Here is an 18,165-nt window from a genome sequence, read left to right as displayed (position 1 = left end):
TCCGCTGGATCCAAGAAGGGGAAAAACCAACAAATTACTTCTTTAATATGGAAAGGAGAAACTTCAACAAAAAAGTCATATCAGAAATTGCAATCACAGAGGGTTATGTAACTAACGACGAGAAAAAAATAATGGAGGAAATAAAATCATTCTACGAGAACTTATACGGTTCATCCAAAAATGCTACAAATGAGGTCTTCCAAGAGTTTACTGACTCCATAAGTCAACATATTCCAATGCTATCACAAGATCAGTGTAATGAAATTGAAGGAGTATTAACCTTAGATGAATGCTGGGCAGCCCTGAAATCGATGGGGACTGGGAAGTCTCCTGGTGAAGACGGATTTACCGTCGAGTTCTATAGGTGTTTTTTCGACCTTTTAGGTAACGATTTATTGAATAGCTTAAATGCAGCATATGAAAATGGCGAGATGTCTATCTCCCAACGCAGGGGAGTAATAACAGTGATTCCAAAAGAGAACTCCGACCCACGTGAGCTATCGAACTGGCGACCTATTACATTGTTAAATGTAGATTATAAAATTGCATCCAAAGCTATAGCCACAAGAATAGAAAAATTTCTTCCACTTTTAATCAACAGCAATCAGACTGGATTCATGAAAGGCAGGTATATTGGGCAAAATATTAGATTAATAAACGACATCATGGAACAAACGGAACTCCAGGGTATCCCTGGTATACTTCTCTTATTGGATTTTAGGAAAGCTTTCGATACAATAGAATGGGGCTTCATTCAACAAACCTTAAAGCCCTTTAATTTTGGATCTTGTTTAAGACATTGGGTTAAAACATTATATACAAACTTTAAACATGGAAAAAACAAAGGCTCTATGGTTAGGCCCTTGGAGATTTAACAGTTCCAAGCCGTTAGGCTTAAAGTGGACTTCAGACCCAGCAAGAGCTCTGGGTATCTTCATTTCTTATGATGTAAAAGAAAACAATAAAAAAAATATTGATCGGAAAATTGACAACATGACAACAAAATTAGACATTTGGAGGGCCCGATGCCTGTCCCTCCTTGGCAAATGCCTTGTGGTAAAGTGTTTGGGTATTCCTAACTTGATTTATTCCGCGTCGATGCTTTCAATGCCAAACACCTATGTTCCCACGATTAAGGATGCCATCTTCAAGTTTATCTGGAATAACAAACGAGATAAAATAAAAAGAGATGTCATGTACCAAGATTATCCTAAGGGTGGTTTACGCGCCCCGAACATCGATATATTGTTTAAGTCCTTAAATTTAGCTTGGATCCAAAGACTTCTGACTGAAGATCCATTCTCGTCCGAAACTTGGAAATCAATTCCGAACCACTTCTTTAAAAAGTATGGTGGTCTCGGTTTTCTTCTCCGCTGTAACTATGACAAAATGTTTTTAGAGAAATCCGGACTGCCGCTGTTCTACAGACAAATCATGGTGAATTTTTTAGAACTTAAGAACTTATACCAATCCAACAACGGTTCAGACCTGCTTTTGTTCAATAACAAGGAAATAAAAATTGATAGCAACTCAATATTCTACCCTGAATGGGTAGAAAAAGGAGTCCTATCAATCCAAGATCTTCTGGATCACAATAGAAAGTTTCTTTCTTTTCAAGTGTTTCAACAAAAATACAACATTAAATGTTGTTTTTTAAAGTTTTTTCAAATCCTCTCAGCGATACCAAAATATCTACTTGAAAAGGCGAGGACCGCACCTCATGTTGACAAGCGTAGTTTCTCTGGCAACACTTTGTATCAACTGTCTAACTCTACTGTTAAAGACTTAGCCAAAATGAAATGTAAAGATTATTACTGGCTCTATATCAATGCGACCGATGTCGAACCTACCGGCCAAAAGAAATGGCAGACAGAACTTAAACTGGAAAATTTTAGGTGGGATCTGGCTTTTACTCAGATAAGTAAAACTTCAAAAGAAACAAAACTTAGAGAATTTAATTATAAACTACTTCATAGAACAATTGTTACAAAAAAGGAACTATATACTTATGGAATTGAAAAGGACAGCAAATGCATTTATTGCAATAGACCCGACTCCATTCTACATTCTTTTGTCGAGTGTGAAGTATCAAAGCCCGGGGGGGGGACTCCCTTGCGGCGGGGATGCTCGTCGTGCCCCGCCTCTGGGGGCCGCCCCCCCCCGTGGGTTGGTTTCCGGTGTCCCGGCCTGCTTGGCGGGCGTCCCGCCCCGCGCCGTCCGTTTCCCCCGCGGACGCGGCATCCCCGTCACTTCTCGGTCCCCCCGTATCAAAGTCCTTCTTTGACAAAGTTATTTCATGGTTCAATAACACAAACTTTTCGGAATTTTCACCAACAGTAGCTGAAATTCTCTTTGGAATCTGGAATAGCGGAAACGATAAAACGCTATCCAAATTTAATTATTGCTTATTATTTTCCAAATTTTTCTTATACCGCCAAAAGTGTAATTTAAAGCAATGTAACTTTAATGAATTCACTACTAAACTACTCTTCAAACTTCGACTTGAAAATCTTCTTTAATTTCCAACTTGAGAGGAGAAAAGGCTTCTCTTTCTCAGACCCGTTATTATAAGAATGTTTGTAATTAAATTTGTCAATTGTAATTCAAGTAAACTACTTTTTTGGAATAATTTGTGTAATATGTATAAGCAGTTATTAGCAGTAGAATATCTTAATTGTATGTAAAAAAAAATCTGTAAGTAATATATTGTAATTTTAGCAACTACCCTTTTTTTCTTTTTTTTTCCTCTCCTTTTTCTGTGTATTTATTTCTTTTTGTAAAGTTTGTGTGTTGTCAAATAAAGTTCATTAAAAAAAAAAAAAAATACGAAGTGTCACGGGGCGGTCCCGCGGGGACAAATTTTTCTTTGTCCCATGCTCGTGTCATGTTGAACACTTCATCTTCATTATTTATTACCGAGCTTAAAATTTACCATCTTTATTATTTACTACTAGTAATACGTGACTCGCAGGGCCTCGCGAAGCTCTGGGTTGGGGAGGCGGGGGGGGGGGGGGGTGGTGTTATAAATAAGGAGTGGATTATTTGAAGTTGAACATTGTACATATTCAATTTTCCACAGTAGGCAGGAAGATATATTTGTTAAAAATTAGTAACGGGCATGGCCGCGACACCCTCGTTCCCAGGGTCTACTCCGCTTTGAAGATGGCGGCTCTTTCAGGTTCGTAAAGAGGTATAAAGCGTTGGGAAGCGCAGGCTATTTTCAAAATCATCGACAATTATTGGATAGTCGCAGTTTGGACATTTATTTGAGGGCATTAAAAAAAGAAGAACGAACGGCAGGAGGATTCGAACCTCCGCCCGCGCGCCCCTGATGGCGATGAAAGGTTTATAGCCTGAATAGGCGTTGAGGGAGTATTATGTGGAAATCAGTGTTATTTTAATCCGAAAAGAAAAACGATAAAAATGAAAGGCTCAGGATTCGAACCCACAAAAAAAAAAGGAAAAAAAAAAAAACCCTAGCCGGATTCGAACCCGCGCCCTCAGTCCCGAAGATCTGATCGTTCACGCCTTACCATTAGGCCACCAGCGCGCGGCGGCCGTGTGACGTCATTTCCGCCAGACACCAAGCTCACAAATATATATATATATATATACATGACCGTAAACTCCACACGAGATTTCATCCCGCCTGAGCCCTTTGAGGGACAAAATTATACCCCCGCTACGCTCGGCCTCGCCTCGCTTCGCGAGGAACAAACTTGATGAATTCGACATTGCTGATCCTAGCAGTATGCAGGACGCGTGTCACTTATCAACCTAGTAAAATGGCCCAGCTCACAACGAGTCTCTCGTAGCTCAGTTGGTTAGAGCGCCCAACCGGTATCTGGGAGGCCATGGGTTCGATTCCCGTCGGGGACTCAGATTTTTTCTTTGTCCCATGCTCGTGTCATGTTGAACACTTCATCTTCATTATTTATTACCGAGCTTAAAATTTACCATCTTTATTATTTACTACAAGTGACAAGTGGGATATTCCATAGTATACCACGAGAAAGTGTTGTGTAACTATTTTATACCATGCCATAGAAAATACGCTTACTAAATTTCATCGAGAATAAGATCGCAGCGTACGATGGGAAGGTTGGGTTGAATACCGTCGAATATACAACGGCTTTCCTGTATTCTGATTGGCTGTATTTTCTATGGCATGGTATAAACAAGATTTCTCCGAAGTTTTAAAACTAAACTCCAGAAGGTAGAAGAGAACAATTTGTTCATCTCATTCATCTTGGAACATTTTTCTCAAAATCTGAACTGAGCCGAAGGAAAAATACAAAGGGACTATTTATTATTTATCGACTAAGGGGGATCGGAGGATTTTGGGGGTCACTTGATTTCGAGATGATCTGAGTTAAGGTATGTCAGGGAGATCACTCAGTTAAGGTATGTCAGGATGGAGTATCAGATTTGAAGCCATTTATTTCATCGTATAGTATGAATTTCATGCAGGAGATACGCCAGCCATAATGCATTTGATGCTTGAATGTGTAATCCGTGTAAATAATAAAATTTCAAAATGGGTTTTGCCATTATGACGCATTTCCACTTTTGGAGGAACATGCACCCAGAGACCCCAAGATAACTTACGAACACGTAGTTATTTTTTTTCTCTTCCTATACCTTGCGTAGACGCGCCCGAACCGTTTAGGTATTTGGCAGTACGTGTGCATTTTTCTCCGAAACAAAGCATCAGTCTATGGTTGTTCTTTCACAAACCTAACTACGCTGTCAACTGGAACCAGGTGCAAAAAGGCGCAGTATTTATGAATCACAAACTATAGAATACTGCGTTAAAAAAACTTATTAAATTTTACGGCTGTTTTCAGCTTTCCATACATTTTTTGTCCAAATTCATCTGCAGGTTTTTCACACAGATATATGGATAACGTAAATTGGTAAACGTAGTATTAAAAAAATGGGAAATGTCGCCCCTGAGACAGTTTGTCGAGGAACAACAGATGCAGTGGAGTTAAGGTGTTCACGGAGTCGTGGTGCCCTTTAGGAGTGTGCACGAAAACATGGCAGCTGTTTAAAGGGATCAGATAATACTGAGGTTGTTTTCATATCAAAACCCTCCGACCCCGTAGGCGATTACTGATATCCAGTTCCCTAGCGCGCTGCCGGCTAGGTTTTCGAAGGAAAAAAAAATGGGTGCCGTAAAGAACACCGGAAAACTTTCGTGAAAAGACCAGTGGGGTTTCTAGACTCTTGTTTAGCTGAACTCGTCGCAACATGGGAAAAATAGCAGTATGTGGACTCGGAACACAAAAAGCTACAGCTGCGCTAAAGGTCAAACTACCGTTGTACGTCTCCATGAAGAGACTCGTTTTTTACGCCTCGCGCATTTCTGTGTTGACTGGGCTTGTGCCAGTGTCCTGTTTCTGGGAAATCGACGCTTTAATGTCCTCTTAATGGCTTCCCGAATCTCTGTTACCCGCCAATAATAAAACAAAGGATTGAGCGAGGAGTTGATGAACGTAATCGACCCAGCAAATTCTAGAACAATCTGCTTGGTAAGACTGTGTCCAGTTAGTTGAATGACACCTGCCATGCAATGATACGGAAAAGTGCAAAGGAAAATCAAGAAGCAAACATAAAACGTGTTTACCGCTGACCGCTTCCAACGGGAGAAAAAGAACTGGGATAAAAACTTTGTCTGCCGGGATCCACCCCCACGAACTTGTGCCAGGATTTGTGTCTGATGACGCCTCACAATCTGGTAGATTTTAAAATACATCGCAGTTAACACAATGACACAGACAATGGTTAGGACAAATCCTGAATAATAAAATACTTGACGGTCGTAGATCCACACGAATCCCCATACACATGATAGCAACCAAACAACTGCAATGATTGCCTTGACTTTCTTGGTAGTGACAATTGCATGATATCTCATGTGCAAACGGAATACAAGATACCTTTCGATGCTGATTACTGTTGCCGTCGAAAAAGACGCCCCTGATAACACGCTGGAAAGAACATCGAACGCGTTGCTCAGAGCGAGTGGGGTGTTTTTCTTGGAAATAACGTAAACCAGCCTGGTAGTGACGTATAGCGGTTGAGTCAGCAGACCAACAAAGAAGTCGGTCAAGGCAAGGCCAAACAGCAGACTATTTGAAGGCGTGTGCAACGATCGCGTTTTCCATATAACTAGTAGAATCACTCCGTTTCCAGCGGCCGCTATAAACGAACATATCGCGTTTAGAACGCAGTTTACAAGTAAAGGGGTTCTTAAGTAGGCGAATTTTTCTTCCGTGATCGTTGAATTGTGATGATCATGACCCAAGTAGTTGAATTCTTCCATCACTCGACCTTTGAAACAGGAATTTGAATTTTCGTGTTATTTTCTCTCTTTATATGCTATGCAATCATTAGTAATCTTCTGACGGACTGAGGTAGTTAGCTTATCTTGTCAAATTAAACCCTCTGAGGCATATTTCGGAAATCACCCAAGAAATCAATCATGATCAAAAATCAATAATTGCCGGTAGGCCACAATAGAGGGAAGGGTTTAAAGGTTTTAAGCTGCCTAATGGCGTCTTCATTCAATTTTTCTTAGTCATGTTGGTTTCATGCAATTTGTAATTCTTCTTTTTTTCATAAACACAAGCTAGAGCTAGAGCTTGTTAAGATATGACGCGCGTGTGCTGTGATTGGCTAATAGCCAGGGTCGAATCTTCGCGTGATGCCCATGGGCATTATGAGCATTGTTAATATGCCCAGCTGGAAAAACAAACAAACAACAACAACAACAAACAAACAGCACGGCAACAATGTCGAGGAGAGTCATATAATGGGGGGGGGGGGGGGCAGGGGGGTCTGAACCTCCCGCCTCCCGTACCTTTTACTCCCGCCTCCTGTCCCTTTCCGTAGCTGTTCTCTCCTGTTTGTTCCATGTCCATTGCGAAATATAATGAAATGTTACGAAATTTTACTCGTTTAATCCCGGTTCCCGCCCCTTTTCTCCCGGCTCCCCCCCCTGTCCCCCTCCACTATAATCAATGGTCACTTAATAGCTCTTGACCGACTTGGGAGAATAACACCCTTGGTCTTTCTTGTACACGTGCGGCCTTTGCGATCGATTAAATTGAATTCAATGTTTCGACCGCGTAAATTTAACCACTCTAAAGAGATTTAATATTATAAAAACTTACCTCTTGTTGTCAGATTGACATATGTTTTATTCGTTCAAAATATAAAACAATATTTTTAATGCCGACAAGGTCATTTTAAATAATATTATGTTATCAATATAACATTGTTATTATTATACTAACAACTCTGCCAATGCGTAGAGTAATCATTACAAATAATAGGTGATGACAAATAAGATTGCATAAAACGGAAATTAAAATCCTTTTAAAAGATAAGAACAGAAATTTCTTCTAGCATCTACTTTAATCCTTCACGCTGTTTAATATCGTAAAATTAAAATAAATGTTCTGTAAAACGTTTTATTTTCTGCGGATCGAGTTGTCAAAATCGTTTTGCAGAACGAACATCATAACTTAACTTGATTATCCGTTTAAGAACTGGATCAAAGTCCATTTTATTCTGAGATAACACTGAGATAAATATGACTATCCAACAAGGTCTTCAAGAGAAATGACTTTACTGCCAACGTAAGAAAGTTGCCACAAGCAATCAAAGTAATAGAGCTTTTCTCGAGATATTTCTTATTCTTATTAATTTTATGCCTTTTATCAACTGGAATATTCTAGCCATTTTCGCTATTTTTTTAATAACTGCGGCATAAATGTTTATTAGCCTTTTGGCATGAAATGTTATTTTGCGGGAAATGAACCCCCCATTAAGAATGTAATTAATAGAGAAGCCGGAAAGAGCAATATCTGATATGCTTTACGGAGATAATTTATAAATTGTTTAGCAGTTATTTTGCATTTTAGGGTAAAGAGAAATAAAAATATACAACAGGTTGCAGTGCAAGCTAAGGTCAAAATACATTTACCGTTCATTTTAGAGGTAGTTCTAGAAAAATGTTTAGAGGCAGTTCTGAAAATTTGGTGATTCATCAAGACATGTTCTCCTGTTACCGATTTTCTTTCTCTTTGCACCTGTCTATTTTCGATAAGTATTGATATTAGGAGCAAGTTGTCATAGCAACAACAATGGAGCACTTCTCACTATTGACTCAAAGCCAACCCTCAGCGATAGCAAACGCGCGCTTTTACGCAATCAAATTTAAGGTCTTTCTCAATTCTTTTCAAATATATTTCCTCTTGGTTATCTTGGTTAAACTGTAAAACAGATCTTTGCCGAGAAGTAGAAATGGATAAACACTATTTGCATCATAAAGGTCTTCTATACAGCAAAAAAAGTTTTGGGACAAAATTAAAGCCGCTTATTAATTAAATTTGGCGGCTGACTGTTTAACATGCAAGTCCTTCGCCAAGGCAAATAAGAAAGGCGACAATTCTAGTTAAAGTGCGGCGACTGAATATTTTAAAAGCAACGAGTTTGTTACCTGGCTGCGATTTTCGAAAGCTAAAAATGAAAAAGTTAATAACATTAAGCTTTACTTTAAATATATTTAGAATTTAACCTACAGCAAATTAAATTTTTTATTCGTAAAGCTTCGAACTAACATTTCGCATTCGCATAATACTCCATTCAAACCAAAGCTTAAATAAGCGTGCTGTTTATTTTACCGTTCTTTAAAATTTTTATGTGCCTAAAACCAACCAACTCTCAGTGATTAATTATTTGAAAGCTGTATACGAAAATCAGCTAGATGTTTAGTCCTGTGTACTGAAAGTCAAAGCTCTGAACTATTCTTTGGTCATCGATTTTCTGTATTGCAATTACTTATCTTGATCATTGCGATCTGAAGTCTACAGTTTGTTGCGAATTCGGAAATTTTCTGAAACTATGAATATACTTTTTCTGTCTTTTTCACTTTAAATTGATATATACGATTAAGTTTAAAGTATAAAATCTTCAAGATATATATCTCCCTCAGTTTCGAGAGTGACCTATAACATGTCTGTCGTAAGGACGAGGAAGCAAGTCGTCTTTCAACTCCTAGCCTGATGTAAAGCAAGGTGTACGAATCGCTATTTCATAACTCTGTACTACTTGGCGTATCACGCTTAAATGAAATTTTCGGCCTCTTCTTTGCCGCACAATCACGTCAGCTATCCTCTGACTGCACGCCTCTCGTTTCTCTTGAGTTGCGACATTTCAAAGTTCTTTTTATCGCCATTCGAATCTCTCCAATGCGCCAAAAATAAACTAATGGGTTAAGAGACGAGTTCATAAACGTAATCGTTCCTGTATATTGCAAGGTAATATATTTGGTACTACTGGGGCCAGTTAGTTGAATAATACCAGCTGTACAGGCATACGGAAAAAAGCAAAAGAAAAGAATAACACAAACGTAAAACGTGTTCATGGCCGACTTTGTAGAACGAGCGAAACACAGCTGCGAAGAAGTTCTATTTTCAGCTCCCACCTGAGCTTGAGATTGTATTTGAGTTCGATGACGCCTTACAACACGATAAATTTTATAATACATCAGCATAATGATTGAAAACGAAATGACAAACGCAAGGATTCCAATAAGGTAATACGCTTTAGTGCTCTGAGTCCATATAAATCCGAACAAACTTGAAAATAACCATGAAAAGGCAATGACCCCTATGGCTTTTTTGTTGGTGACGATGACTTGATATCTCATATGCAGATAAAAGACCAGATACCTGTCTATACTTATTGCTGCCGCCGTAGTGAAAGACGCTCCTGTTAATATAATCGAAAGAACATCGAACACGTCTCTTAGAACGAGTGGACTATCTTCTTCGTAGGCAAGGTAGATAACGCTGGAGGCGACCTTTAGAGGTTGAGTCACCAAACCGACGAAGAAATCGGTCAACGCGAGGCCAAACAGTAAAGTTTTCGAGGGCAAATGCAAAGATGGCGTCCTCCAAATAACGAAAAGTATTATTCCATTTCCCAATGCTGCTGTAAATGAGCATAACGCGTTAAGAACGCAGTTGACGAGTTTGAAAGTTCTCAATGCAGCGAAGTTGTCTCCGTTTATAGTTGAATTATTATTGATGGGATAAGTTTGTCCGAGGTGATAGTGAAAGTCTTCCATTAGAGCACTTACATAAAGCACGGTTGGAACAAATATACCACGCGATCCTCATACATTTCATACACTTTCTCGCAGACCAATCAACGTTAAAGTTATGTCAACATAAATAAAGAAAACTGTAAACTATCAGAGTGATAAGGCAAATTTCCTTTATTCAGGTGACGCTTAAACGCAACTAACTTAGACTTTGTATAATTTCAAAACTAGTAAAAGCTATTGTAAATGAGCTTGCGTTTTTAGCCTAAATTATTATTTGTTTCCTTAATCATTTTCTGCAGAGAATGGATGAGATTATAAGGAGACTATCGAGACACAGTTTAAGTAGCGGAGATTCATTTTCTGCTAATAGTTTTTGTTGACAGCTGACAAAACAGGGAATGTCGGACCAATGGCAGACAAATGTATAATCTCCCAAATTTAGTATATCTGTCAAGTTGTTTTTCTCTCTCTTCGTCTATCTAAACTGAACTGACACAAATGTGTGTAATATTTTATATGTTTACAGTGCGAATACTCCAACCGGGACAGTTTGAACAAAGTTAACCAATCGCAGCGATAATTGATAACAATGGATGGCGACCTTTTTTCGTTAGCGGACCAATGACGTTTAAGAATTGAAACAATAAGTTTACAACAAAATTTGAACACTCAGCAACGCTGCAAATTGATGCGGACCTCTCAGGGAACCCTTCTTTCTTTTGATTGGTTAGTTTCGATCCCAAATTTGAAATGATTTTTAGTTTTGTTTCGAAACGGTAAAAAAGTTTTCATTTCGAGTGCAAAAATATTCCGTAAAATGGCTTTTGTCAAAAATATTCAACTCAGATTGAATCGTGAAGGGGGAATATATGACAATGATCGCCGACCTTCGCAGTTGTTACGAGAGCGGGTTTTAGACCTGCAACACACCGGAATGAATCAACAGTTAATCGCGACTGAGGTCAAGAGTAGCCGGCACTTTGTTCGAAACGTTTTGAGGGATTATGATTTGAACAATTCGTCTATGCCCAGAAGGTGAGCAACACCTCCACGATTAAAAATGGTCGGAGCTGTTGTTGAACATTTCGAAATTGAGAAACTATGTAAGCCCAGCATAAGTAGAGCGAAAAGGCTTACTGCGAAAATTATTAGAAGGCGTTGCAGTTTAGTCGATTTTCACAACGCAGAGTTTGGTTAGAGCCATATAATGTTGTAAAAGTGAAGGTCAATAAAGGTTTGTTTTATTCGAATTTATATGCTAACGCCTCATCTATATTTTCGTCACAAGACCGAACTTGATCAAGGCGGAAAATTATTTTTAAGCCCTAACAATTTAGATGTAACTCGAAATTAAAGCTCGAAGACCACCGTAAGAACCTTCAGATGTTCTTAAAAATTTAGGATCGAAACTAACCAATCAAAAGAAAGAAGGGTTTCCTGAGAGGTCCGCATCTATTTGCAACGTTGCTGAGTTTTCAAATTTTGTCGTAAACTTACTGTTTCAATTCTTAAACGTCATTGGTCCGCTAACGAAAAAGGTCGCCATCCATTGTTATCAATTATCGCTGCGATTGGTTAACTTTGTTCAAACTGTCCCGGTTCGAGTATTCGCACTGTAATCCACAGCCATCTTTAAAGATGACAGAAACAAATTTTATTATTTGTCCATGTTTTATATACTACCGTCCAAAGTGGCCAGCTATGATAATTATGCAAACTGCAATTGATAATGTACCTTTCCAACATTAATATGCAGACAGCTGTAATGTTGTAGTCTTGCTATCTTTAAGACCATTTCAGTTACCTATGAACGCTAATGGACTGAAGCACAAAATGTTCAGCAACGTTATAACAATCTCCAGGCCAGGCGAACTAACGTACGACTCCAAATTTTAACCTTGCAGTGTCACCTTTCCATAATGAACAAAGTTTTTTATATACCCAGAGTGTATGCATGTTAGTCTGCTTCAAAGTTTTAAAGACAATTACAAATATAATAGTCTATAACTGAAATGGGCAGAAAAACTCGAATCTGTACCTGTTTTCTGCCACGGTAAAATACTTGTACTCTATTATCACATCTACGGACACGGGGTCCTCTTCTCCTTTAAACCTAGGCCTGGCTCTGCCCTCATCCAGAAAAGAAACTCACATAGGGAACAAGGTCCTTGATTTCAAAGGAACGGTTGGCCGACATTGGCATTTAAAGATGGTTGTAGTTCTTGAATGTATAAGGTCTCCTTAATTTTACAGTGGAGGTCAGTTTTGCCTGACGCAAGGATTTCAAAATGATCCTATTTGATGTTATGGCCTGTGGTTTATATGTGATCAGCAATAGCTGATGGATGGTCGCATTTAGTGAGCGCCTTACAGTGTTCAGTTTTTCTGTCATGAAGTCGTCGTTTTGTTTTTCCTATGTAAACATCGTCACAGTCCCAGCAGCTAGCGTTGAAGATGACCTTAGATCGTTGAGAACGGTTGAGGCGGTCTTTGTACGGAAAGAAGGATTTGATGCGGCGTGTGTAATGTTCTGAAAAATGATCTTGACGTTGACGAAAGAGTAGAAGTTGGATACACAGGATTTAAGGCGTTTAGTGATTTGGATGCTCAGAAGTCCTAAGTAGGGTAACAGGATTATGACGTCTTTTTTAGGAACTGTCGCAACAGGGGTGTCTGGCTTGTTTTTGTGTCTGTTCAAAACATCGTTAACGTTGTACGTGATAATGCCTTGAGGGTAACAATTTTGCAGCAAGAACTTCCTGAGCGATCTAAGAGAAAAACAAAAGTAACACGTTACATCCGTCACTTCCTTTCCTTTGTTTTGTTGTCCATCGGTTGAACTAACTTCCCTTTTTAAAACTGCCTGAGAGGGGCGTCGTGTGGAAGCGAAAAAACTCTTTAGTGTTCGAACACGCTTTCGTGACGGTTCCGACATTTCTTAAAAGAAATCTTCACTTGGCTTCATACTTGAGTGATCGTTTGACGTGTTCAGCAGACCGTGGCGAGAGCATGACCTGGGGCACGACAAAATGTTATCATACTGTCAATTGATTGGCGTATTGCAGTCTGCACTGTCCTTCTTGTCTCTGAGTTTGAAGATGCTCATCTGACTGTTTTGAGCGATATATGATATAAAAAAAACAGCCTCAGATCATACGTCTCTGTGCGGTCACTGTTCGGTCTGAATTGCGAACGCAAGGAGTGTTTATGACAGCAAATGTTGGTTTAAAAACTAAGCCAATTTGCAATTCGGAGCTAAAAAAATTATATGTTTCTCCTGCGGAAACAAACTACATGCGATTTCTCTCCTACCTAATAGCCATTTATAAGCCAAAAATTAAAGAAATAGATTTTTTAACTTCAACCACGAAATCAAGACTTTACTCGGTTTCCAGACGTTGGTCTTTTAAGTTAAAACTGAAAGGAAGATGAAAATCATTCAGCATTTTTCTCTTCACCTGATGTTCAGGTCCCAAGCAAGAAGCGAAGTCGAAGAACTGCAGGTAATTGATCTCCGTCGTTAATAAATAAAAAGGCTGCGTTGTATGTCATCTTTTTGGGAATAAGCTGCTTTGGTATTTTGTCCAGTCCTTTCGCGGCCATAGGTGTGATGACGCACACCTGCATGCAAGAGACTTATTACCCACCTGCCTTAAAAACAAAAATTAGCATTTTATTTGAGAAAAATAGGCGCCCGCTATCGACAGCTTACCAAACATTATATGAACAAAATTAATAACAACGATTCTGTTTTTCTTTTGTATATTCCTATCTAATACTCTTTTTAACTCTACAGGATTCCGTTGATGTGAATTTTGCTTCGCGTAAATAGATGAAAGAAATTAAAGTGCTCATAAATAAGTGCTTTTCAATTGTATGACACTGGAGGGACATCTTGACATTTAAAACTAAATGGTCAACATCCGCTTATTTCACGAATGTATTTAAAAAAAGAGACGTTTATACGAGCTAACCACTTTTCTCAATAATTGTTTTTAGAAGACAATTCAGCAACAGATACGTTTGGATTTCCATTACAGAAAACGCCGTTAGGGGTAAATAAATTTAAAGAAAAAGACAATTGCAATGTGATCCTAATTAATCCATCAAGAAAATTTAAATAATCCATTAATTTCATCTGCTATTTACAATTGTGACTTTCACTTCGATAATGTTTGCTTGCTATGTTTATGTTAATTGGTTTGTGAAAAGTTATATGTAGAACTATATGAAAGACGAGTAAGTGTTATGATGGACGAATTTCACAACCACCTCAGTCAAACTTCCCCCGTTAACAACAATTCAACTACTATCACCAAAGACAACCTCGCGACATTGAGAAACTTCAAACTTGTAAACTGCGTTCTAAACGGGTTCCTTTCCCCAGTTGCAGCTTTCGGAAATGGAATCGTTTTATTCGTAATTTGGAGGACGCCATCTTTACATTCGCCATCAAGCACTTTGCTTTTTGGACTTGCGTTGACCGATTTTTTCGTCGGTTTGGTGACTCAACCTCTTATGGTCGCCTCTAGCGTTATTTACCTTGTCTCCAAAGAAGATGGACCGCTCGCTCTACTAAGCACGTTTGATGTTCTTTCAGTTATATTAACAGGGGCGTCTTTCATAACGGCGACTGCCATAAGTATAGACAGGTATTTGGTATTTTATCTTCATATGAGATATCAAGTCATCGTCACCAATGAAAAAGCCATGGCGATCATTGCCTTTTCATGGTTATTTTCAAGTTTGTTCGGATTTATATGGACGCAAAGTACTAAAGCGTATTACTTTATCGCAGTATTTGCTTTCGTCATCTCATTTTCAGTCATTTTGCTAATGTATTGTAAAATTTATCGTGTTGTGAGGCGTCATCGGAATCAAATACAATCTCAAGCTCAGGTCGGAGCTGAACATAGAGCGTCTTCGCAGCTGTGTTTCGCTCGTTCCACTAAGTCGGCCATGAACACGTTTTACGTTTGCCTTATTCTTTTCCTTTGCTTTTTTCCGTATGTCTGTACAGCTGGTATTATTCAACTAACTGGCCCCAGTCTTACCAAATATATTGCCTTGCAATATACAGGAACGATTACGTTTCATGAACTCGTCTCTTAATCCTTTGGTTTATTTTTGGCGCATTGGAGAGATTCGACTGGCGATAAAAAGAACTTTGAAATGTGGCGACTCAAGAGAAACGAGACGCGTTCAGTCAGAGAATAGCTAACATGACTGTGCGGTAAGGAAGAGGCCGGAAATTTTCCTTAAGCAAAGAACGCTGAATGGGGAAGAGCTAGGAAATAACGACTCATAATCAACACCCAGACTGTCCTTTCAAGTATATTTAAGTGAAGAAGAATTTGAAAGACGACTTGCCGCTTGTGTTACTCTCGTGACCTACAAGTTGTCTTGACATTTTGAAGAAAAGTTACTCTAATAAGTTGCTCTCGAACTGAAGGGGAAATTTGAAGAATTTTATACCTTAATTCAAGTCATGAGAAAGGAGGCGCGTGATGTTAGAAGATTGATTACATGGTCGGTAACAACTGGACTGTACATTTCATTCTATCGGCGACACAAGATTTGTTAATAATATCATCATCATCATCATCATCATCATCATCATCATCATCATCATCATCATCATCATCACATTGACTGTAATTCCAAACACGTTATATACATATAAATAAATTTATCCTATATTTTTTTTTTTTTTTTTTATTTTCTTTTTTTATTTTTTTCCCCTTTAGCCGTCAGGATCAGTTTGCCGTCTATATTTTCCATTATATACATGGTACAGTGCAACCGTTGTCACAAAAAGGACATGAGAGTAACCATATGTAGAACGAAAGACCGCCTCAACGAACATCATAGACCTGTTAACAAACAAAACAGCTCTAAACCTACTTCGGCATTTTCTGTATAATAACCATTGCAACATGCAACTAACTAATTCCTCTTAAACTCATTCTAGATCGGTCTTATCGTGGCAATTGTATATAAAGCTAGAGTGACAACCTCATCGTAACGCAGTTTGTACCACTGTCGATTTCCCATCGTATTTATCTTACATTTAAAACTCGTGTAATCTTGTAAAAAAATAACATTGTAAAACGATGTATCTGCTTTAGGGGTGTATCAGAGAAGTGTCAGAGAATGAGCCTTTAGATTGATTTTCAAATCCATTTTATTGATTGTGATACAAGTTTTTATGCTACATTTTTGTTTTAATAACGGAGTAACGGAGGCTTTCGACAAACAATTAAGAATAAAAATCAGCGATAATAATTTCCAATGACGTTTCAATGAATCGTTCGTCATTTTCAAATTCTAAAAGTCAGATTCTTATGAGTTCTTTATATATTGAGAATGCGTGCGAAAGTCTCGTTGCATATGATTAAAGACTCTATAAAGCTTCAATGTGGAATGTAGAGAATCTGACTTTTAGAATTTGGAAATGATGAACGATTCATCGAAACGCCATTTGAAGTTATTATCGCCAATTTTTATTCTTAATATATTTTTGCTATTTTTAATTTCTTTTTAATCATATTTTCAATCACATTTTAAAAATCACATTTTTTGTTTTTTTTTTCCTTCCCCGTAATGAATAATAAGGCTTTTTTGTTTAACACTTATTAGTGTTTTATAAAGATCATGTCCAGGCTCTTAGTTTATCATCATTACATAACAATTTCACTTACGGGAAGTATTTAATATCGGGTATGCACCTTTTAGGTGTCGTTCTACCAACTAAATTAGTTTCGCATTTGTAGGCTACTTAAGATTTTATCATTGTACTTTCCGCTTATGAAACTATGGTGATCAGTTTATTAGCATCTTATTCCATGCCATATAAAATACAGCATCGTGCGCTGCGATGTTACTCTCAACGAAATTTAGTAAGCGTATTTTCTATGGCATCGTACAAAATAGTTACACAACACTTAAGAATTATTCCACAAAGGGCGCGTTGGATATGAGATGGCACTACGCACCGAGTTGGCTATAATGATCTTATATCCAACAAGCGCGAGTGGAATAATTGTTTTATTAAAAACGCCCAAAAAATTGCAATATTTGAGATTCCCAGCTGTTTTCGTTGACGTGTATCGGCTACCACATTAGCGGTCAGTGGTATATGAGCTCATATACCATTGCCTGTTAACCAATCAAAACTTAGGAATTGCAATATACCATTGCTAGTTTTTAATAATATAGAATATCCCACTTGTCACTTGTATTTTCATGGTATACACACTCGCCTAAAGGCTAGTGTGTATACCTAAGAAAAAATACAAGAGACTTTAAGTTCCATAGTACCACTCGAAAGCGTTGCATAACTAGTATAATAATATATGGCTATATAGAGCGGTTTTCACTTGACGTTTGAAAGTAATTTAAGCTTGTTGGAGTTTGTCATCACAACCCTTTATGATTATGAAACTGCGGTACGTTCTCAACCAACAAGAAGTTAAACCAAAACCATTCGTGACTCGCTTACGTACGTTTTGCCGCGCTTTGCGCCGTCCGTGCTGTCATGAGGTTTTAAACGGTTGTTTCTGTCCTTTGTGATTGGTCAAAGTTATTACTTTGGTTTTGGTTTAATGGTACGCAATCTATAATTGCTCTATAATTGCTTTAAGAATTTTGTTTTGTAGCACTATACGACTCCTTAAATCAATTTATTAGTTAACGTAAAATATTTTTGTTCACTGATATCATATCAGGTTTAATTTTTTTTTCGTGCACGGTTATGGGGCCGACATGCACCTTTTTGCAATAGGACGATCGTTGCTGACGACATTGTTTACATTTTGCCCCATTAGCATATGACTGTGAAGAGAAGGTATCGTGCTATATACGAATTGACTCCAGATGTGAAACTTAATAATCGGTGACGCCCAAAGCACCCAAGTCGCTCTAATAGCATAAATTTTCAGCTTTTTGCGTGTATTGATTCTTCTTCCCCCCCGCCCCCCCACAAACCAACACCCAAATACGCACTTTTCCAGGGGATATTAGCGTTCAAACTGCAAAATTTTTGT

The 18,165-nt window shown here is 38.3% G+C and overlaps 2 protein-coding genes and 1 pseudogene across 2 annotated transcripts; 1 reads left to right on the top strand and 2 right to left on the bottom strand.

The window, feature by feature from the left end:
- Positions 1-5,300: 5,300 nt before the first annotated feature.
- Positions 5,301-6,328, bottom strand: LOC144641837 (adenosine receptor A3-like). The gene has a single exon (XM_078500856.1). The coding sequence runs from the start codon at positions 6,326-6,328 to the stop codon at positions 5,312-5,314; it is 1,017 nt and encodes a 338-aa protein (XP_078356982.1). The 3' UTR covers positions 5,301-5,311.
- A 983-nt stretch (positions 6,329-7,311) lies between these two features.
- LOC144641836 (trace amine-associated receptor 7f-like) lies at positions 7,312-10,189 on the bottom strand. Its single transcript, XM_078500855.1, has one exon. It carries the CDS (start codon positions 10,139-10,141, stop codon positions 9,176-9,178), a length of 966 nt encoding a protein of 321 aa, XP_078356981.1. The 5' UTR covers positions 10,142-10,189; the 3' UTR covers positions 7,312-9,175.
- A 4,176-nt stretch (positions 10,190-14,365) lies between these two features.
- Positions 14,366-15,702, top strand: LOC144641835 (trace amine-associated receptor 7f-like; annotated as a pseudogene).
- The last annotated feature ends 2,463 nt before the right edge of the window (positions 15,703-18,165 follow it).

The sequence above is a fragment of the Oculina patagonica genome, chromosome 2 (genome assembly GCF_052425735.1).
Source record: "Oculina patagonica isolate OP01 chromosome 2, crgOcupat, whole genome shotgun sequence".
In the NCBI taxonomy this organism is placed as follows: domain Eukaryota; kingdom Metazoa; phylum Cnidaria; class Anthozoa; order Scleractinia; family Oculinidae; genus Oculina; species Oculina patagonica.
This window is presented reverse-complemented; position numbering and strand designations above follow the sequence as displayed.

What these genes read in the sequence shown, in the direction of transcription:
- LOC144641837 (XM_078500856.1), bottom strand. Translation starts at nt 6,328, where the DNA reads ATGGAAGAATTCAACTACTTGGGTCATGATCATCACAATTCAACGATC.
- LOC144641836 (XM_078500855.1), bottom strand. Translation starts at nt 10,141, where the DNA reads ATGGAAGACTTTCACTATCACCTCGGACAAACTTATCCCATCAATAAT.